This window comes from Mobula hypostoma, chromosome 2 (genome assembly GCF_963921235.1).
Source record: "Mobula hypostoma chromosome 2, sMobHyp1.1, whole genome shotgun sequence".
Classification (NCBI taxonomy): Eukaryota; Metazoa; Chordata; class Chondrichthyes; order Myliobatiformes; family Myliobatidae; genus Mobula; species Mobula hypostoma.
In genome coordinates this window covers 85,666,711-85,689,580 of record NC_086098.1, presented here as the reverse complement: position 1 = coordinate 85,689,580, position 22,870 = coordinate 85,666,711, and the positions used below count along the sequence as shown (strand labels likewise).

Here is a 22,870-nt window from a genome sequence, read left to right as displayed (position 1 = left end):
GGGGTTGATGTGCACTCCATCCTGTCTGTACAAAGTATCTGATGGGGGTTGATGTGCACCCCATCCTGTCGTACAAAGTGTCTGATGGGGGTTGATGTGCACTCCATCCTGTCTGTACAAAGTGTCTAATGAGGGTTGATGTGCACTCCATCCTGTCATACAAAGTGTTTGATGGTTGATGTGCACTCCATCCTGTCGTACAAAGTGTCTGACGGGGGTTGATATGCACTCCATCCTGTCTGTACAAAGTGTCTGATGGGGGTTGATGTGCACTCCATCCTGTCTGTACAAAGTGTCTGATGGTTGATGTGCACTCCATCCTGTCTGTACAAAGTGTCTGATGGGGGTTGATGTGCACTCCATCCTGTCTGTACAAAGTGTCTGATGGTTGATGTGCACTCCATCCTGTCTGTACAAAGTGTCTGATGGGGGTTGATGTGCACTCCATCCTGTCCGTACAAAGTGTCTGATGATGGCTGAGGTGCACTCCATCCTGTCGTACAAAGTGTCTGATGGGGGTTGATGTGCACTCCATCCTGTCTGTACAAAGTATCTGATGGGGGTTGATGTGCACTCCATCCTGTCCGTACAAAGTGTCTGATGGTTGATGTGCACTCCATCCTGTCGTCAAAGTGTCTGTAGTGCACCCATCCTGTCCAAAATGTCTGATGATGGCTGAGGTGCACCCCATCCTGTCTGTACAAAGTGTCTGATGGGGGTTGATGTGCACTCCATCCTGTCTGTACAAAGTGTCTGATGGGGGTTGATGTGCACTCCATCCTGTCTGTACAAAGTGTCTGATGATGGTTGAAGTGCACTGCACTCCATCCTGTCCGTACAAAGTGTCTGATGATGGCTGAGGTGCACTCCATCCTGTCGTACAAAGTGTCTGATGAGGGTTGATGTGCACTCCATCCTGTCTGTACAAAGTGTCTGATGGTTGATGTGCACTCCATCCTGTCTGTACAAAGTGTCTGATGGGGGTTGATGTGCACTCCATCCTGTCTGTACAAAGTGTCTGATGGGGGTTGATGTGCACTCCATCCTGTCTGTAGAAAGTGTCTGATGGGGGTTGATGTGCACTCCATCCTGTCTGTACAAAGTGTCTGATGGGGGTTGATGTGCACTCCATCCTGTCCGTACAAAATGTCTGATGATGGCTGAGGTGCACCCCATCCTGTCTGTGCAAAGTGTCTGATGGGGGTTGATGTGCACTCCATCCTGTCTGTACAAAGTACCTGATGGGGGTTGATGTGCACCCCATCCTGTCTGTGCAAAGTGTCTGATGGGGGTTGATGTGCACTCCATCCTGTCTGTACAAAGTGTCTGATGGTTGATGTGCACTCCATCCTGTCTGTACAAAATGTCTGATGATGGCTGAGGTGCACTCCATCCTGTCGTACAAAGTGTTTGATGGTTGATGTGCACTCCATCCTGTCATACAAAGTGTCTGATGGTTGATGTGCACTCCATCCTGTCTGTACAAAGTGTCTGATGGTGGACGGTGCACCCCATCCTGTCTGTACAAACTGTCTGATGAGGGTTGATGTGCACCCCATCTTGTCTGTACAAAGTGTTTGATGGTGGACGGTGCACTCAATCCTGTCCATACAAAGTGTCTGATGATGGTTGATGTGCACTCCATCCTGTCTGTACAAAGTATCTGATGGGGGTTGATGTGCACCCCATCCTGTCTGTGCAAAGTGTCTGATGATGGCTGAGGTGCACCCCATCCTGTCTGTACAAAGTGTCTGATGGGGGTTGATGTGCACTCCATCCTGTCTGTACAAAGTGTCTGATGGTTGATGTGCACTCCATCCTGTCGTACAAAGTGTCTGATGGGGGTTGATGTGCACTCCATCCTGTCGTACAAAGTGTCTGATGGGGGTTGATATGCACTCCATCCTGTCGTACAAAGTGTCTAATGAGGGTTGATGTGCACCCCATCCTGTCATACAAAGTGTTTGATGGTTGATGTGCACTCCATCCTGTCGTACAAAGTGTCTGATGGGGGTTGATATGCACTCCATCCTGTCTGTACAAAGTGTCTGATGGGGGTTGATGTGCACTCCATCCTGTCCGTACAAAGTGTCTGATGGTTGATGTGCACTCCATCCTGTCTGTGCAAAGTGTCTGATGGTGGACGGTGCACCCCATCCTGTCTGTACAAACTGTCTGATGAGGGTTGATGTGCACCCCATCCTGTCATACAAAGTGTCTGATGGTGGATGTGCACTCCATCCTGTCGTACAAAGTGTCTGATGGGGGTTGATGTGCACTCCATCCTGTCCGTACAAAGTGTCTGATGGTGGACGGTGCACCCCATCCTGTCTGTACAAACTGTCTGATGAGGGTTGATGTGCACTCCATCCTGTCTGTACAAAGTGTTTGATGGTGGACGGTGCACTCAATCCTGTCCATACAAAGTGTCTGATGATGGCTGAGGTGCACCCCATCCTGTCTGTGCAAAGTGTCTGATGGGGGTTGATGTGCACTCCATCCTGTCTGTACAAAGTGTCTGATGGGGGTTGATGTGCACTCCATCCTGTCTGTACAAAGTGTCTGATGATGGTTGATGTGCACTCCATCCTGTCTGTACAAAGTATCTGATGGGGGTTGATGTGCACTCCATCCTGTCTGTACAAAGTGTCTGATGGTTGATGTGCACTCCATCCTGTCGTGCAAAGTGTCTGATGGTGGATGGTGCACTCCATCCTGTCCGTACAAAATGTCTGATGATGGCTGAGGTGCACCCCATCCTGTCTGTACAAAGTGTTTGATGGTTGATGTGCACTCCATCCTGTCGTACAAAGTGTCTGATGGTGGATGGTGCACTCCATCCTGTCCGTACAAAATGTCTGATGATGGTTGATGTGCACCCCATCCTGTCTGTGCAAAGTGTCTGATGATGGCTGAGGTGCACCCCATCCTGTCTGTACAAAGTATCTGATGGGGGTTGATGTGCACTCCATCCTGTCTGTACAAAGTATCTGATGGGGGTTGATGTGCACTCCATCCTGTCTGTACAAAGTGTCTGATGGTTGATGTGCACTCCATCCTGTCGTGCAAAGTGTCTGATGGTGGATGGTGCACTCCATCCTGTCCGTACAAAATGTCTGATGATGGCTGAGGTGCACTCCATCCTGTCGTACAAAGTATCTGATGGGGGTTGATGTGCACTCCATCCTGTCGTACAATGTGTCTGATGGGGGTTGATATGCACTCCATCCTGTCGTGCAAAGTGTCTGATGGTGGATGGTGCACTCCATCCTGTCCGTACAAAATGTCTGATGATGGCTGAGGTGCACCCCATCCTGTCTGTGCAAAGTGTCTGATGGGGGTTGATGTGCACTCCATCCTGTCTGTACAAAGTGTCTGATGAGGGTTGATGTGCACTCCATCCTGTCGTACAAAGTGTCTGATGGGGGTTGATGTGCACTCCATCCTGTCCGTACAAAGTGTCTGATTGTGAATGGTGCACCCCATCCTGTTGTACAAAGTGTCTGGTGGTGGTTGATGTGCACTCCATCCTGTCGTACAAAGTGTCTGATGATGGTTGATGTGCACTCCATCCTGTCGTACAAAGTGTCTGATGGGGGTTGATGTGCACTCCATCCTGTCGTACAAAGTGTCTGATGGGGGTTGATGTGCACTCCATCCTGTCGTACAAAGTGTCTGATGGGGGTTGATGTGCACTCCATCCTGTCGTACAAAGTGTCTGATGGGGGTTGATGTGCACTCCATCCTGTCGTACAAAGTGTCTGATGGGGGTTGATATGCACTCCATCCTGTCTGTACAAAGTGTCTGATGGGGGTTGATATGCACTCCATCCTGTCGTGCAAAGTGTCTGATGGTGGACGGTGCACCCCATCCTGTCGTACAAACTGTCTGATGGGGGTTGATGTGCACTCCATCCTGTCCGTACAAAATGTCTGATGATGGCTGAGGTGCACCCCATCCTGTCTGTGCAAAGTGTCTGATGGGGGTTGATGTGCACTCCATCCTGTCTGCACAAAGTGTCTGATGGTTAATGTGCACTCCATCCTGTCGTGCAAAGTGTCTGATGGTGGACGGTGCACCCCATCCTGTCTGTACAAACTGTCTGATGAGGGTTGATGTGCACTCCATCCTGTCGTACAAAGTGTCTGGTGGTGGTTGATGTGCACTCCATCCTGTCGTACAAAGTGTCTGATTGTGAATGGTGCACCCCATCCTGTTGTACAAAGTGTCTGGTGGTGGTTGATGTGCACCCCATCCTGTTGTACAAAGTGTCTGATGATGGTTGATGTGCACTCCATCCTGTCGTACAAAGTGTCTGATGATGGTTGATGTGCACTCCATCCTGTCGTACAAAGTGTCTGATGATGGTTGATGTGCACTCCATCCTGTCGTACAAAGTGTCTGATGGTGGTTGATGTGCACTCCATCCTGTCGTACAAAGTGTCTGATGGGGGTTGATGTGCACTCCATCCTGTCGTACAAAGTGGCTGATGGGGGTTGATATGCACTCCATCCTGTCTGTACAAAGTGTCTGATGGTTGATGTGCACTCCATCCTGTCGTGCAAAGTGTCTGATGGTGGATGGTGCACTCCATCCTGTCCGTACAAAATGTCTGATGGGGGTTGATGTGCACTCCATCCTGTCCGTACAAAATGTCTGATGATGGCTGAGGTGCACTCCATCCTGTCTGTACAAAGTGTCTGACGGGGGTTGATATGCACTCCATCCTGTCGTGCAAAGTGTCTGATGGTGGACGGTGCACCCCATCCTGTCGTACAAACTGTCTGATGAGGGTTGATGTGCACCCCATCCTGTCATACAAAGTGTCTGATGGTGGATGTGCACTCCATCCTGTCGTACAAAGTGTCTGATGGGGGTTGATGTGCACTCCATCCTGTCCGTACAAAGTGTCTGATTGTGAATGGTGCACCCCATCCTGTTGTACAAAGTGTCTGATGATGGTTAATGTGCACGCCATCCAGTCATACAAAGTGTTTGATGGTTGATGTGCACCCCATCCTGTCATACAAAGTGTTTGATGGTTGATGTGCACTCCATCCTGTCTGTACAAAGTGTCTGATGGTTGATGTGCACTCCATCCTGTCGTGCAAAGTGTCTGATGGTGGACGGTGCACCCCATCCTGTCTGTACAAACTGTCTGATGGGGGTTGATATGCACTCCATCCTGTCGTACAAAGTGTCTGATGGGGGTTGATGTGCACTCCATCCTGTCGTACAAAGTGTCTGATTGTGAATGGTGCACCCCATCCTGTTGTACAAAGTGTCTGATGATGGTTAATGTGCACGCCATCCAGTCATACAAAGTGTTTGATGGTTGATGTGCACCCCATCCTGTCATACAAAGTGTTTGATGGTTGATGTGCACTCCATCCTGTCTGTACAAAGTGTCTGATGATGGTTGATGTGCACTCCATCCTGTCGTACAAAGTGTCTGATGGGGGTTGATATGCACTCCATCCTGTCGTACAAAGTGTCTGATGGGGGTTGATATGCACTCCATCCTGTCTGTACAAAGTGTCTGATGGGGGTTGATGTGCACTCCATCCTGTCATACAAAGTGTTTGATGGTTGATGTGCACTCCATCCTGTCGTACAAAGTGTCTGATGGGGGTTGATATGCACTCCATCCTGTCGTACAAAGTGTTTGATGGTTGATGTGCACTCCATCCTGTCATACAAAGTGTTTGATGGTTGATATGCACTCCATCCTGTCGTACAAAGTGTCTGATGGGGGTTGATGTGCACTCCATCCTGTCGTACAAAGTGTCTGATTGTGAATGGTGCACCCCATCCTGTTGTACAAAGTGTCTGATGATGGTTAATGTGCACGCCATCCAGTCATACAAAGTGTTTGATGGTTGATGTGCACCCCATCCTGTCATACAAAGTGTTTGATGGTTGATGTGCACTCCATCCTGTCTGTACAAAGTGTCTGATGATGGTTGATGTGCACTCCATCCTGTCATACAAAGTGTCTGATGATGGTTGATGTGCACTCCATCCTGTCGTACAAAGTGTCTGATGATGGTTGATGTGCACCCCATCCTGTCATACAAAGTGTTTGATGGTGGATGTGCACTCCATCCTGTCGTACAAAGTGTCTGATGGGGGTTGATATACACTCCATCCTGTCGTACAAAGTGTTTGATGGGGGTTGATGTGCACTCCATCCTGTCGTACAAAGTGTCTGATGGGGGTTGATGTGCACTCCATCCTGTCATACAAAGTGTCTGATGGGGGTTGATGTGCACTCCATCCTGTCATACAAAGTGTTTGATGGTTGATGTGCACTCCATCCTGTCATACAAAGTGTCTGATGGTTGATGTGCACTCCATCCTGTCATACAAAGTGTCTGATGGTTGATGTGCACTCCATCCTGTCATACAAAGTGTCTGATGGTTGATGTGCACTCCATCCTGTCTGTACAAAGTGTTTGATGGTGGACGGTGCACTCAATCCTGTCCATACAAAGTGTCTGATGGTGGTTGAGGTGCACCCCATCCTGTCCCACCTCTCCATAACTGGTTCCAAAGCGTCAGAAATCAAAAGTTTCTTCTGCCACATAATTTCTCCAGCCGCATGCAATTCTCCAATTTCTATACTCACAGGAGCAACAGAATGTGAATTACATCGTACAATAAGCCTGATGAGCCATGTGGCAAAAATTATTCTCAGAGTAATCATGATGAGCAAGGTGCTGTATAAAACCAGAAATCAGTGAAAAACAATGCAGCTTTGGGAAAACACTGGAACCAGAAATGCGATTTTCATGCTATGGATGATCTATGAACGAGCCATCCAGGTACAAAAAGACATCTACCCATGTTTCATTGACCATCCAAAAGCTTTTGACACTGTCAGACAGCAAGATCTTCTGGAAATGCTTCAAGATCTTGACATAGATGGGGAAGATAAACGTTTCTTAAGAAACTTATACTGGAACCAGACAGCATCAATCAGAATAGAAGGAGAAGTGAGTGAGTATGTGAATATCATAAGAGGAGTCAGGCAAGGTTGTGTCTTTTCGCCAGACTTATTCAACTTGTATAGTGAAAATATCTTGAGAAGTATCAAAGACATTAAAGGATTCACAATTGGAGGCTATAATATAAATAACATCAGATATGCTGATGACATCGTACTAATAGCTGACTCAGAAACAAAACTTCAAGAACTACTCACTATAGTGACAGCAGAAAGTAATCGCAGAGGCCTCTCAATCAACACCAAGAAGACAGAAAGCATGGTCATCTCCAGAAATACAAACATCCCACAATGTGTGATCAAGATCGTTAATACAAACATCAAACAAGTCAACAAATTCATATATCTTGGCAGCCTAATAACAGGTGCAACATAGATATCAAATACAGAATAGCAATGGTGAAAGAAGCTTTCCAAAAAATGAAGACCATATTAACAGACAGAAAGATGAGCATGTACACTAAAAACAGAATACTGCAGTGCTACATTTATTCTATCCTGACTTATGGAAGTGAATGCTGGACCATTTCTCCAGCAATGGAAAAGAGACTGGAAAAGCAGCTGAATTATGGTTCTACAGGAGAATGTTAAGAATATCATGGACCAGAAGTTCTCAGAAGAGCCCAGATCACTCATACCAACAATAAGAGAAAGACAACTCAGATTCCTAGGACACATCACGCAGAAAGATGAACTAGAAAAACTCACACTCTCTAGAAAGATTGAGGGGAGCAAACCTAGAGGAAGACCTCGGCTTATGTACATCAAAAGCATAGTCAGGTGGCTATACATCCAGGAAATGGAAGTCATCCAAAAAACGAAGGCTAGATCTATATGGAAAACCATGGTCACCAAAGTCTGCATCGGATATGGTACCTAGACAGGTAATTGACAGCACAGGAAGTAATCCAGAAATTACCACAATCTTCTTTATATGTTTCCAAACAAAAATCTCTTTTCAGGACCTCAAATCTCCTCTACCCACATCACTGGCACCATTATATTTTTTATTTAGAGATACAGCACAGTAACAGACCTTTCCGGCTCAAAGAGCCTGCGCTGCCCAATTACATCCTACCCCATACATCTTTGGAATGGGGAAGGAAATGGGAGATCCCAGAGGAAATCCATAGTGTCATGGCGAGAACGTACAAACTCCTTACAGGCAGTGGCAGCAAAACTGAACCCAGGATGCTAGTGCTGTAATAGATTTACTCCAATTGCTACACATAATCCATAATATAAAACTGTACTCCACTCACTTCATTTTACTGAATCAGTGCCTTTATCTGGAGATAATATTCCAATTAAGATAATAATTAGCTTTATTTGTCACATGTACATCAAAACACTGCGAAATGTATCATTTGCTTTCATACTAAATCAGTGAGGATTTTATTAATCTTAATATGTGCGGGGGTAGCATGTAAGTGTTATCATGCTTTAGGCAACAACATAGCAGGCCCAGAACTCACTGAACCTAAACCGTACATCTTTGAAACGTGGGAGGAAGTCGGAGCACCCAGAGGAAACCCACATGGTCAGAGGAACTCCTTACAGACAATCGTGGGAATCGAGTCCCAATCATCCAGCTGTTGCCCTAAAGCATTACTCTAACCGCTATGCTACCAGGCTGTCCCACGGTCATCATACATTCTACCATAATCTGGTCACGGATACCGTTGCCATAGATGGCAGTAATTTTGCCAAAAGTATTTCGTTGCGACGCATTCTTTGGAACAATACCAAAAACCCCACCCTTCTTCCATTTCATAACCAAACACAATGGAGACACGTGAACATGACATGTTCTGGTTTTAAGTATCCACACTGAGCTACATTCCGAGATCCTTCGCTCCCCAGCTGGGACATACTCACCAATGCCACTGCTTTCCTTGTTTCCGGAACTCTGTGCAAGAGTCATGGCATAGGCGCAGACTTCAGCTGCTTCTCTCTGAGCGAGCTGACGGAGGCACGCAACCGCGGCTCTTCGGAGCAGCAAGTGAGAGCTGCACAAGTGGACCTGTGGAAGGGAACGGACATTATCAACCAACTAAGAGGGAGTTAGATATGGCCCTTGTGGCTACAGGGGTCAGGGGGTATGGAGGGAAGGCTGGGTTCTGAGTTGGATGATCAGCCATGATCATAATAAATGGCGGTGCAGGCTCGAAGGGCCGAATGGCCTACTCCTGCACCTATTTTCTATGTTTCTATGTTTAACTAAAGTATCTGGCACTGTCCACCTCTGCTGATGCTGAGGGTTTGGGGTGGAAAGGACAGTAGACGTTCCCTATTGGGACCATAGCTAGCAATACATGAATATACGTTTGTACATCTGACTATTTAAATCTATATCCAAATTACTCATTTTTACATCAAATTTTATGGCTGAGATAATGACCGTTTGACCCCACTGCTTTGTGTTGTCTATTTACATTCAATAAGCTTCCTCTCAGGCATAGCAATACATCTTTGCATTTCTCAACCTTCTCTCAACCTTATTAATCATGTTTCCTCTAACTACATCCATAACACTCACTTTGTGTGCCCACATTCCCAGTGTCTGATAAAGAAGCCTTACTTGAAATCCTTGTTGACTATTAATGACCATCTTAAAATTAAGATTAGCTTTATTTATCAAAAATTGTTGCAATATTGATACAGTGAAATCTGTCGCTTGTGCCAACGACCGAGACAGTTGAAGGATGTGCTGGGGGCCATGCTTCCGATGCCAACACAGCCTGTAAATTACTATCCCTAGCCCATACGTCTTTGGGAGGTGGCAGGAAACTGGAGCACCCGGAGGAAACCCACACAGTCACGGGAGAATGTATAAACTCCTTACAGACAGCAGTGGAATTGAACTCCGTTTGCTGGCACAATAATTATATTATGCTAACAACAACATTACTGTGTTTCCCCTTCCTCAAGTTTCCAGAGGGGACATGGAATCCACAGCATTCTGACCAAGAGAGGCAAATGTTCTACATACAAGCCACAACTACATCATTGACTCAGTTCTACTTACACACAGGCTGGGCACCAGACTAGACAGATTGACGTGACGGGGTGCAAACATGTGAAGCTGCTGAAGGCACGATATGGCTGCTGCCTGAGCAAGGGAATCGGAATGATCTTGCATGATGGCACAGCCCACGAGGCAGGAAGAGCGGATTGTGGACGTGGAAGCTCCATTACCTGGAAGGAAATAAATGCCATTTAACAGCCAGGTGAAACTTTGCAACTGGGGCAGGCTCTGCAATAATAACAATATTCCTACAACAGAGATGGGATACATTTCCCAAAGAATACATAAATGTTCTATAAGATTTTGTACAAAAAAAAGTTGGTAAAAATTGGAGCAATAAAGAACATGTGCCTTAGTAGCAGGTGCTATTTTCAAGAATTAGATAACACTGGTCTGTGGTGCTTCACTGTTATAGCCAATTCATGCAACTCAATCCCTCTATAAGCAATGAGATGGATAATTATTCAAGGACTCTACGGCTCATGTCCCCAGTATTTTTTTTTTGTGTTTGCGTTGTTTGCCTTCTTTTGCACATTGGTTATTTGACAGTCTTTGTGTGTGGTTTTTCATTGACTCTATTGGTATTTCTTTGTTCTATTGTGAGTGCTGCAAGAAAATGAATCTCAGGGTAGTATATGGTAAATTTACTCTGAACTTTGAACCAGACAGAAAATAAAACTGCTTGTTTCTTTTCCCCTCCCACCCCTCAACTTATTCCGGCCTTTGCTCTTCCTTTCCAGTCCTGGTGAAGGGTCTGGTCCCATAACATTGACTGTTAATTTCCCTCTGCAGATGCTGCCTGACCTGCTCTATTCCTCCAGCATTTTGTGTGTTTCTCTGGATTTCCAGCATCTGCAGAATCTCTGAGTTAAAATAAAACTGCCAATACTGGAAACAAACAAAATAGTTCTGAAAATAGGGCCCAAAACATTAACTGTTTTCCCCGAGATGCTGCTGAGAGCCACCATCATTTTGTGGGATGACCGGTCCGGCTCCAGCAACGTTTAAGACAGCTGGACTGGTTGAAATGTCAGAATTACCCACTGGGGTTTCTGCAGATAACTTCAGAGGGCAGACATAACAATGTTTTATCTCAATGAGTTGACTCTCAGCATAATGATGGATCTCAGTGTTCAAAACTTTCTACTTAAGATTTAAAGATAAGCTTTGTTTGTCAGCTGTACGTTGAAACACACAGTGAAGTGCGTAGTTTGCATCAAATCAAATCAGTGAGGATGTGCTGGGGAAGTGTCGATAGAATTCTAGAGCCAACATAGTATGCCTACAACCATTGTTCCCTCTAATTTCTTTTTTTAACTGCTGCACAGGCCAATTGCTCTGAACGGAAATTTATTTATTACAAGGCCTGACAACTGTGTGGCACGGTAAATGTTTTTTTTTCTGTAATATGCATACGATGAATATTTAGAATGAAAATTGAAAAATCACATTTGATTTATTTACTACTTGAAGGGGATAATGAAATACAGTACAACAAAGAAAAGCTTTCACATTTTGTAAACTTTTTCTCATCCATCTTCATTCCTGCTGCGTGGCAATAAAGGGTATGTGCACAGGAGCATTCTAGTGCAAACAACTTACTTACTATCCCTTTGGGATGTGGGAGGAAACAGGAGCACCTGGAGGAAACCCACATGTCACGGGAAAAACATACAAACACCTTACAGATAAGGGCAGAAATCAAACCCTGATTAGTGGTTGCTGGCACTGCAAAGTGACTATGGTAACTGTGATGGCCTTGGTTTAGAGCTAGAACCAACAAATCTTCTGAACAGTGCAGTAAATCTCCTAACTGGGGCCTGGTTGACTCAAACTATCAGAAGTTAGAATTTTGCTGTTCCCAGAAAACTTGTAAGATAATTTGTTGTTCTGTAACAGATTCCTTCAGTTGTTTCCATCCCTGCTAGCCTACCTTGAAGTTCCGGTCCAACAGTGGTGATCAAGGCTCCTAAACAACGACCCAAACACTGGTGCACTTCTGTGTGTGATGGGGGAACAGTCAGCAGCAGTGTTAGGACAAGCGACAGGGTAGGCTCCACGTATCCACGGTACATGGGGCCACTTGAGTCCACAATAAGTGCCAGCGAGTGAAGAGCCCAAGTCTGAAAGACGTAAACACATTCAGCACTGACGCCACCACCTAAAGCAGAAGTAGCGTATGTATTCAGACTTTGAACGAATTTACCTGTACTTCATGGGAAGTGCCGTCCTGCGCAAGAGCCAAAAGAATGCTGACACTTGTCTTCAGATGCTGCCCTGAGCCAATTCCACCAACATAACGATGAAGGCAGCCGAGGGCAAGTGAGTGGCCCGTTCTAGACACCACATCTCGAGCCGACTTCAACCTGTAAGATAGGAACCTTTCAGGTAAAACACTCCTACACATCTAATAACAGAATGCTGGAAACAAATAATTTTAAAATTAACTTGGTTCGTTGAGGCTGTATAGTGCAGCTTGCTACAGACCCTCAGTAATTCCATACATTGTGGATTAACTAGGTTCAGGATTTAAGCCTTCAAGTTTATTGTCATTCAATCATACACATGTATACAGCTAAATGAAACATCATTCCTCAAGGTACACATAATCTTACACAACACACATAGTTACAATCCAGCAAATATGGTCACAAGATAATATTAGCACAAGCCCCTGAATGGCATGTCTTGACAGGTTAACATGATGTGTGAGATGCATGTTTATGCAGGACAGTATAATGTTACTGGCACTATTACAACCTTGATGACATGATCAAATTGCTTTTATTGAACATATGTAGGAACAGGAGACTGATTAGCTAATCCCTTTGACTAGTTATGGAAGTGTCTGCAACAGTATGTTACATTCCATTTAGTTGGATGATCATTTTAACTCCAACTCCCTTGGTTTTGTAATCCTTGACTTCCTTCCCCAACAAACGACTACCATTATCAGTTTGCAATTTTTTAAAATTGATCCTACCCCTACTACCTCCTTGCATTTAACCAGTTCAAAGTAAGTGCGTATATATATGTCACCAAATACATACCTGAGATTCATTTTGTTGCAGGTATTCACAACAGCACAAAGAAATACAATAGAATAAATGATAAATGACACACAAAGACTGACAAATAACCAGTGAACAAAGACAAAAAAAAGGGACAATAAATAAATAAATAAAATACTGACAACACAAGTTGTAGAATCAGGTCTATAGATTAATAAATTCTTTCCCTAAATCACTCCCTGTTTTTCCTCCTCTAAGATAGTGCAAAAAAATTCTCATTATTGTCATTATGCATTAAATTCTGCAGAAGGAAAATTATAATTTCAGATTCTTCTGGCCCAATGTACCACCCAATTACACCCAGTGACCAATTAACCTGCTAGCTAACCCATACGTCTTTAGAATGTGGGAGGAAACTAGAACACCCAGAGGCTCAGTTCCCTCTAAACTGTGTGTGCACGGCCGCGCAGAAACGTTCCCGTACACGCAGCCTTTGTTGCGCACAGCTGGAATTTTTGGTTATATACTGTTAATGCTAATATAATTTTGAAATCTGTTAACATAATTGTGAAATACTGTGACTGTGTTAATAAAAATAATAATCTCAAGTGATAAATGTACCTTTACTTTGAAACATATTAGAGCTTCAACATATTTACATTCAGTGTTTCAAGTTACAAAATGTAGCTCATTGTTAAAAAAAAAGTGGCCTGCTGAATGCTGATGCCATCTAATCAAAAGACTTTACTTTTGGCCATTGTGCTTGTCTGTAGTTGTGACTGCCTGACATGGTTAACTTGTGTTGTAAATTGTCGCTTGTGCTTGTTTGATGTGAAAAATTCTATATTCTGATCTTTGCAATAGGTAATCTTTCAATAAAATCCCAATCTAATAAGAATTCTTTAATTAAAAATTATTAGAACAAGGTAAAAAAATTTGTTTCTATAAAATCGTTTGCATGGCAGTAGTTATTTTATTAGAATTATAAATTTTCAACTTATCTTGTTAAATTTTTCAAATAATTTTTTTTAGGATCCTCAAATAATAATTATTATTTTAGTACCCAAGGAGGTCAAAAAGAAAAGCAGAAGAGTCAAATGCTTTAAAGAACAAAGCTTGTACAAAATTTAAGGTTGAATGGCTTTTGCAATTCACATACTGAACTATCGTCTTTGTATTAAAAACAAAAAATAAAAATTGGAGATATTTTTACATATCAAAATACTTGTGCTGTTGTGTGGAAGCAGAAGTTGAGGCACGTTCAGTAGTGGAAAAAATGGGAACATTGGAAGTTAGATTACTTAAAACGACATCTTAACCAGAGAATTCATATAGATGCAGTTACCAAATTATGCAACCAGAAGAAATGTGGAATTTTGCATGTGAACTGAAACTCCAAAAGAAGATGAAACAAGATGCGTGAAAGAAGCCTAACTCTGACATGGTCAAAATGGGAATTGATAACATTATTTTAGCAACTAGAATTAATGCTTCTATGCATTATGTGCGAGAAATTCATGCATGTGGCCAAATATGTAAATATACCAGATTTGGCACAACAAGAACTGTGCATTTGAATATGTTGAGTGCATTAATTTAGTGCTTCAGAAACAGATAATGGAAGAATTGCGGAAATCTGATTTCCATACACTAATTGCTGACGGAAATACAGAAAATGTTAAATTTTGCATTCTAAGTTTCGTCTGGAAAATGAGGTGCCTATAAGAGTGCTCATGGGCATTTGAAACCAACTGCATTTGACACTATCACTACTATTGACTCAATAAAATCAACAACAATCTTGATATTCAAAAGATGGTGATGTTCATCACAGGCAGGAAAAATTATGCTTGGAAAGAATAATGGTGTGGCAGCATATCTTCAATGATAAAGCATCTGGTTGAGCAATGTTGGGTTGCATACAAAGATGACTTGGGATTAAACGACGCATGGAAAAAAGCATCAATTATGCAGGACAAGGAAACGCTGCTACAAACAGTTTATACAATGTTCAGCAGGTTGTTGTTTAAAAAAGGACAGTTAGAAGAATTAGTTAATGTCACAGAATGTCATGTTATGTCATTTAGACCCCCAAACGAAGTAAGATGGCTGTCAAGACATCTTGCTGTAACTGCTTTAATGAGGAATTATGAAGTTTTGATCCAGTATTGCAAAGAGCAAATTAATGAATGTAACAATCCTATCAGCAACTACTGCCTGAAGATTTTGACAAATCCAGAACATTGAGTAGCATTAACTGTCCTTAATGAGGTCTTAGAAGATCTGGCATCTCTTTGTAAATTCCTTCAGAAAAGCTGCATGAATATAATTGAAGCACTACAGTATGTAAAAGTAAAAATTAACAAGTTACAGCCACAGTGTCTTGGCTATACTGTTTATTGGAGAGACAAAGTGAAAGATCTGCTCCTATCTATAAATTCTATTATTCTGTTCATTCAGCGTGTGTGTATAATCATTTGGATAATAGATTTCCTGACGTTGGGCTAACAGAATGGCAAGCTTTTGAGCCTGCTGCTTTTGCAACCTCAACCAATTTTGAATTTGGACAAGAGAACGTGTACAGCTGACAAAAAAAAGTACTCAGCTACTATTACAAACTATGACAGAAGCATTGCCTCAGAAATATCACATGATTAGAAACAAAGAATTTGAAGAACTGTCAATTCTTGTTGACATCCTTGGAACATTTCAACCTTCTAGTGCTGAATGCGAATGTGGATACGCTCTTATGAATTCAATCAAATGTAATTCCAGAAACAGACTAGAAGTAGAACATTTGGATAATCTATCTTTCATCTAGATTCAAAATTAATCAAGACAGTGTTCTAGACAATGGATTTACAATAAAGACAGATAACAAAAAGTTTATGAAACGTGTAAGATTTTGTTTGTTCTACTGTATTTCATGATACCCTTCAATTACATTCTTTTTTGTTGCTGTTTGGCGCAATTTATTAGTTTTTTTTGTATGGTTGAGGTTTGATGTTCTTGCCGTTTGCATGATGTGTTTTTCTTTATGCAGGGGAGGGGTGTTTGACGTTTTGCTTTGAACGAGTTCAATGTGAACTTTTTTGAACCTTTAAATCAAAAGTAAGTGATGTTTCAATTTTCATTTTAAGCATTCATAGTATGCGTATTACACAAAAAACATTTAAGGTGCTGTGCAGTTTTCAGGCTGCGTACAAATTTCCTACTCAGAGCAAGGGTTGGCCCCCACAGCTGTAAAAAAAAACTTAAAGGGATCATTGCCCAGAGGAAACCCACATGGTCATGGGGAGAACGTACAAACTTCTTAAAGGAAGCAGCAAAATTGACCCTGCATCTCTGGCACAGTAACAGCACTAGCGTAACAGTATTATGCTAACCAATATGCTATCATTTCTACATCTACTTAGAATAAAAGATGTAAATCTTGGTCACTTAGTACCCAAGAATGGAGATTAACGATGGGGAAAGGCAGAGATGTTTAAATATTTTATCCCTGTCTTTGCAGCAGGAGTCACAAAAAGGTATACAAAACAGGTAATCTAGGAGAGCAAGGAAATTAAATATTAATTTCACGAAAGAAGAGGTGTTCAAAGAGTGATGAGATTAAGTGCCGACAAACTCTCTGGACTTAATGAGATCTAAAAAGGGACGGCTCCTGAAAGTGAAGGCATTGGTTAAAATCTGCCAAAATTCTCTAGATCATGAAAAGACCATGAGACATTGGAGCAGAATTAGGTCATTCTGCCCATCGAGTCTGCTCCACCATGGCTGACTAATTTTTGCTCTCAACCCCATTCTTCTGCCTTGCTCCCGTAACATTTGATGCTATTACTAATCAAGTACTTATCAACCTTTGCTTAAATATACCAAGTGACTTGGCCTCCACAACCATCTATGGCAATGAATTCCACAGATTCACCAGCCTCTAGCTAAATAAATTCTTCCTTCTCTCTGTTCTGAAGGGATGCCCTTGTATTCTGAGCTGTGCCCTCCAGTCCTGGACTCTCCCACTGTTGGAAACATCCTCTCCATGCCCACTCTGTCCAGGCCTTCCAATGTTTGGCAGGTTTCAATCAGATCCCTCTGCATTCTTCCTGAGAGTACAGACCCAGAGCCATCAAATGCTCCTAATACATTTAACCCTTTCATTCCCAGGATCATCCTCATGAACCTCCTCTGGACACTCAATAGACTCAAAAACTGCAAATGCAGTCAAGAAATGCTGGAATCATTATTTAAGGCCGTTGTGGCAGAGCAATTATAAAATTACATGTAAAATTATAAACTATAACAATTATGTAACAATTACATAAAATTATATACAGTGGGCACGTGGCCAAGTGGTTAAGGCATTTTGACTAGCGATCTGAAGGTTGTGAGTTCGAGCCCCAGCCGAGGCTGCATGTTGTGTCCTTGAGCAAGGCACTTAATCACACACTGCTCTGCGACGACACTGGTGCCAAGCTGTATGGGTCCTAATGCCCTTCCCTTGGACAACATTGGTGTCGTGGAGAGGGGAGACTTGCAGCATGGGCAACTGCTGGTCTTCCATACAACCTTGCCCAGGCCTGTGCCCTGGAGAGTGAAGACTTTCCAGGCGCAGATCCATGGTCTCGCAAGACTAACAGATGCCAACATGACTTCATGAAAATAAAATTTGTGTTTGATAAGTTTATCTAACTTTTTTGAGGTGGTAACTAGCATAGGATACAATGGATCACTGTTTCTGGATTTTCAAAAGGCACTTGATAAAGGTGCATGAGATAACGGCTGATTTGATTGAGGGTAATGCAATACAATGGAAAGAGATCAGTTAACAGGAAACAAAGGAGAAGGATAGCAGGGGCAATCATTAGCTAATTACAACCTATGGCTGAGAAAGAGGGATTGATAATTTTGCATTCAAGTTTGGCAATTAGACCTAATGGGTAGGAAGGCAAGTTGAGAGAAGGACAAAGTATCTGCAATGGATATGGATAGGTTCGCTGAGTGGACTGAAAATGGTGTACAAGGGGAAAACAAAGAAACTGGTTAGGTGGCCCATGTCAATATCTCTGTGTTCCCTGACTGCTCAAATACATTGCTCGATGTATTTACTTCTAGCACAACTCCTGGCAGTGTGTTCCAGGCACCTACTACTGTGTAAAAACACAATTCCTTGTAAATCTCCTTTAAACCCCCCCCCCTCACCTTCAACCTATGCCCGCTGGTATTTGACTTTTTCATCCTGAGAAAAAGATTATCTATCCTCTCACAATTTAAAAAATTTTAATTAGGCCACTCCTCTGTAATCTAACCTTCCCTCCCACACAGCCCTCCGTTTGTCTATCATCCATGTGTCTTCCAAGATTTTCATGAATGTCCCTAATTTACCTGCCTCTACTACCACCACTGCAGGGCAAGCACACACCTACCATTCTGTGTAAAAAAATACTTAGCTCTGACATACCCCACCCCCAAATACTTTCCTTCATCACCTTAGATCTATGCCCCTTCAAATGCCACCATAGCAAGTATCTATTTCTTGCAATAAATTCCTTTGGAAAAATAGTAACAATGAATAATGGCAAATAGGATTTTGAGGGGAGAGGAGCAAAATGGGCGAGGCAGTGGGAGCGTCAATAACTGAAGCTTGTATGTCACAACTGCAAGACCATACTTGTCAAAACTGTGCTGTGCCATCCTGGCGATGAAGGTGGCCTCTCCGACCACTTGGGCCATCCTTCCCAAAGCTTCACCAGCAGCGCATCGCAAAATTGGATTAGGGTTGTCAAGAGCCCCCATAACCAGCGCCAGGGCAGACTTCCGTACCTCATCGGGGCCCAGGGTACTCTTGTTCTCTGCTAAACCCTAAAACGAAGAGAAAAAATAAATAATTTATAATGGCCTCTGCAGCTTCACTTTCAGGGCAGAATAAAATGATTACACTGCATCACAAAATGACTCAATAAAAGAACCCTACCTTGAGTGCACTAAGCACAGCAGTGAAGATATTAATCTGTACTGCCTGTTGACGAACACCTTTTGCCTGTTTGATGCACTCAGCAAAATGATCCAACATTTGGAGCCTAGATAGATAGATAGATATACTTTATTGATCCTGAAGGAAATTGGGTTTTGTTACAGCCGCACCAACCAAGAATAGAGCATAAATATAGCAATACAAAAACCACAAACAATCAAACAACAAAATGCAAACTATGCCAGATGGAAGTAAGTCCAGGACCAGCCTATTGGCTCAGGGTGTCTGACCCTCCACGGGAGGAGCTGCAAAGTTCGATGGCCACAGGCAGGAACAATCTCCCGTAACGCCCAGTGTTGTATCTCGGTGGAATATGGCCGGAGTCCAACAGCAAAAAGTTCAATATCCGGTCTACAAACACGTTCCTCGATCGTAATATGACCCAGATTGCACCATCCGTTGTTAACCAGAACAGTAAGCCCCCAACTCCTTTACGCTTACCGCTCTCAGTGCACTTCCGGTCAGCCCGAATGGTCTGGAAGCCGTCCATGGAAAAGTTTTGATCGGGTATGTCCTCGTGCAGCCCCGTTCCAGTGAAACACATAACACTGCACTCCCGAAATGTTCTCTGATGCCTGGCTAGCGCCGTGAACTCGTCTATTTTATTACCCACCGAACTCCTCTTCTCCGTAAGTCCCTGTTGTCTTGACCCGGTCCTCTTTCCTCGCCTTTCTGATCCCCCTCTGCATCCTCTGTGTCTTTTCCTCCAGATTTCAGCCAGGGTGTCTACTGCTCTGTTCGTTAAACCGGCCGGCATAAGCGCAATCAGCTGGTCCCTGGAATAAACAATGCGACCATGCTTCTGCCCGCTAATGAGACGTATCGGAATGTAACTATTTCCAGTGCTAAAAACCCAAATAAAACTCTCTCTACCAGCATGTTAGAGAGGGTGCAGCTTCAACGTGTTACCGTGAAAAAAAATACAAAAAATAACGTAAGTTAAAAAAGTAAGAATACAAGTTGGAACGGCTGTAACAGGCTGCATGCACGACCGGTGCATGCACACTATTCAAATGGAAAGAGCAATTTATCAAATGGCATCTTTGGGATGAGACTTAATGTTACCAGTTATTTAACCAATGTTAGTTAACCAAGAGTAAGGGGCCCAGAACAGATTCCTGAGGCACACCACTGGTCACCAACCTCCATGCAGAATATGACCCATCTACAACCACTCTTTGCCTTTTGTGGGCAAGCCAGTTCTGGATCCACAGAGCAGTGTCCCCTTTGGAAAGCAAAGTCCCCTTGGAATGTAGCAGCCACGTATCTATTTTCTGCCGGTCTGTATTGTATTTTGTGTTGCACATTTATTATGGGGATTTTGTTACACAGACGGGGTGTGATAGAAGCAACTGAGTATAGTTAAGTATTCACGCTTTGTCTTTACGTCAGTTTAGACTGGTTAGAGCCAAAGATGAGCCACGGAGGGGCAATTTCTTTTGCTGACTGTTAATTTCTCTATTTCGCTAACTTCACTAATTCAGATTATGTTAATTTAGTTTGACTGCTTAGTTACGCTAATTGGAACATTAATTTCGTTACATCACTACTTTTAGTTTTGTTGGTTTTTTTAAAAATTGCTACAAGATGATTCCTCTTTGCCGGTTTTGTAATAAAAGATCGAGCATACTTGTTTTGATCTGGAAATTCATTATTTTAGAAGCATGTCATACAGTGTCAACCCCCTGTACTCAGTCTCTGAGCGGTTTCGGTTTGTGTTCAAGTAACCGCTACACCAGAGCACCACACACAAAATGCAGGAGGAACTCAGCAGGTCAGGCAGCATCTATGGAGAGGAATAAACAATCAATGTTTCAGGCTGAAATCCTTCATCAGGAATAAAACAGTGGCTTTATTGCTCAGAAAGTCTTATTTATTATGGCAAACATGACTGGGACTAATGCTAGGACACAGCACAATCTCTGCAAATGGACAACGAGTTGTGGACACAGCTCAACACATCATAGAGACCAGGCTCCCCTCCATGGGCTCAGTCTACACTTCTTACTGTCTCAGTAAAGCATCTAGCATAATCTAAGAGTCCCACACTCCCCTGACATTCTCTCTTCGCCCCCTCCCATCAGGCAGAAGAAATGCATACGACTAGGCTCAAGGACAGTTTCTGTCCTACTGTTAATAAGACTATTTGACAGTCACCCTACTACAATAAAATGGTCTCTCGATTTCACAATCTACTTCGTCATGACCTTGCACCTTATTGTCTGCAAATGATTTGCAAAACAAGATTTTCCACTGTACCTCTGTACATGTGACAATAATAGTACACCGACAGACCAAACTATTCATGAAAGCACTAAGCTCCAGTTTCCTCACTCATCCCAAGGACATACAGGTGAGGCTTAGTGTGCAGAGAGCATGGCGATACTTGCAGGCAGCTCGATGCGTTCCTCTCTGATTTGATTGAAGCAAATGATGCAGTTCACTGTATGCTTTCATGTACATGTGACAAATAAAGCTAATCTTAAGAGATAATTTTCTTCACTATATTATATGTATCACCTCAGGCAGACACACGTACTTAGTCCTCACGAAGGGCCTTGGCCCGAAGCATCGACTCGTTATTTCTCTCCATAGATGCTGCCTGACTTGCTGAGTTCCTCCAGCACTGTGTGTGTGTTGCTCTGGATTTCCAGCATCTGCAGAATCTTGTGTCTTTACAGTATGAGTGCATGCTTTACACAATTTGCTCACTATGTATTGAGCACAATAAAAATCATCACGGAATGAAATATTGGCCTCAGCACTCTCCATATATAACCATATAACAATTACAGCATGGAAACAGGCCATCTCGGCCCTTCTAGTCCATGCTGAACTCCTGCTCTCACCTAGTCCCACCGACCTGCACTCGGTCCATAACCCTCCATTCCCTTCCTGTCCATATATCTATCCAATTTAACTTTAAACATTAACATCAAACCTGCCTCAACCACTTCTGCTGGAAGCTCGTTCCATACAGCTACCACTCTCTAAGTAAAGAAGTTCCCCCTCATGTTACCCCTAAACTTTTGCCCTTTATCTCTCAACTCATGTCCTCTTGTTTGAATCTCACCCACTCTCAATGGAAAAAGCCTATCCATGTCAACTCTATCCATCCCCTTCATAATTTTAAACACCTCTATCAAGTCCCCTCTCAACCTTCTACGCTCCAAAGAACTCTCCAGGTGCTTGGACTGAGAACTGATTAGATTTTGTACAATGGAGACACAAAACTTGCAAATTTGCCATACCTTGCACACTGCCAAACTAAAGCAGCTCAAGGTCTGGGTACTTGAATCAAATCCCCATTAATAACTAGGATTTTAAAAAAAGTGCAAAAGAAAAGGCCTTTCATGGCAACACATGAGAGAAAAAGAAAGCTGCTTCTACATTGTCGATTACAGGGGCATGAACGAATAGTCAGAGATCGGCACGGTTCTTGTTATAATATTGTTGGCATTAGTGGAGGTCAACAGGTTATTAATTGGTAAGGGTGTCAAAAGATCCGGGGAGAAAGCTGTAGGGGTTGAGAAGGATAATAAATCAGCAATGATGGAATGGTGAAGCAGTCTCAACGCTCCAAATAGCTTATGTCTTATGGTCCTGTTACTTCATTGACACTTATGGTACTGCCACAATTAGTTGTCTGATTCTGGAGGCCGCCTGTGCTGAATATGGTTGGTGTGTTTGGGAGGAATAGCTTTTTCAGTAAAAGCAGTTATACTTGGTGAACCTCTCTACATGAAGATCAGTATACAAAACAATCAAGGCTGGTGTTTATTTGCAGTTTGC

General features: G+C 43.0%; 1 protein-coding gene across 2 annotated transcripts in view; it reads right to left on the bottom strand.

Annotated features, from left to right (window-relative positions):
• The window catches only part of heatr5b (HEAT repeat containing 5B), a 149,185-nt gene that overhangs the window by 66,232 nt on the left and 60,083 nt on the right, over window positions 1-22,870 (bottom strand). For both annotated transcript variants that reach the window (XM_063039740.1, XM_063039747.1), the window contains 6 exons: window positions 19,019-19,124; window positions 18,716-18,906; window positions 12,243-12,402; window positions 11,970-12,159; window positions 10,037-10,206; window positions 8,887-9,031 (listed from right to left, as the gene is read on the bottom strand). In XM_063039740.1, coding sequence (XP_062895810.1) covers window positions 8,887-9,031; window positions 10,037-10,206; window positions 11,970-12,159; window positions 12,243-12,402; window positions 18,716-18,906; window positions 19,019-19,124 — 962 coding nt within the window. The remainder of the gene's footprint in view (window positions 1-8,886; window positions 9,032-10,036; window positions 10,207-11,969; window positions 12,160-12,242; window positions 12,403-18,715; window positions 18,907-19,018; window positions 19,125-22,870) is intronic.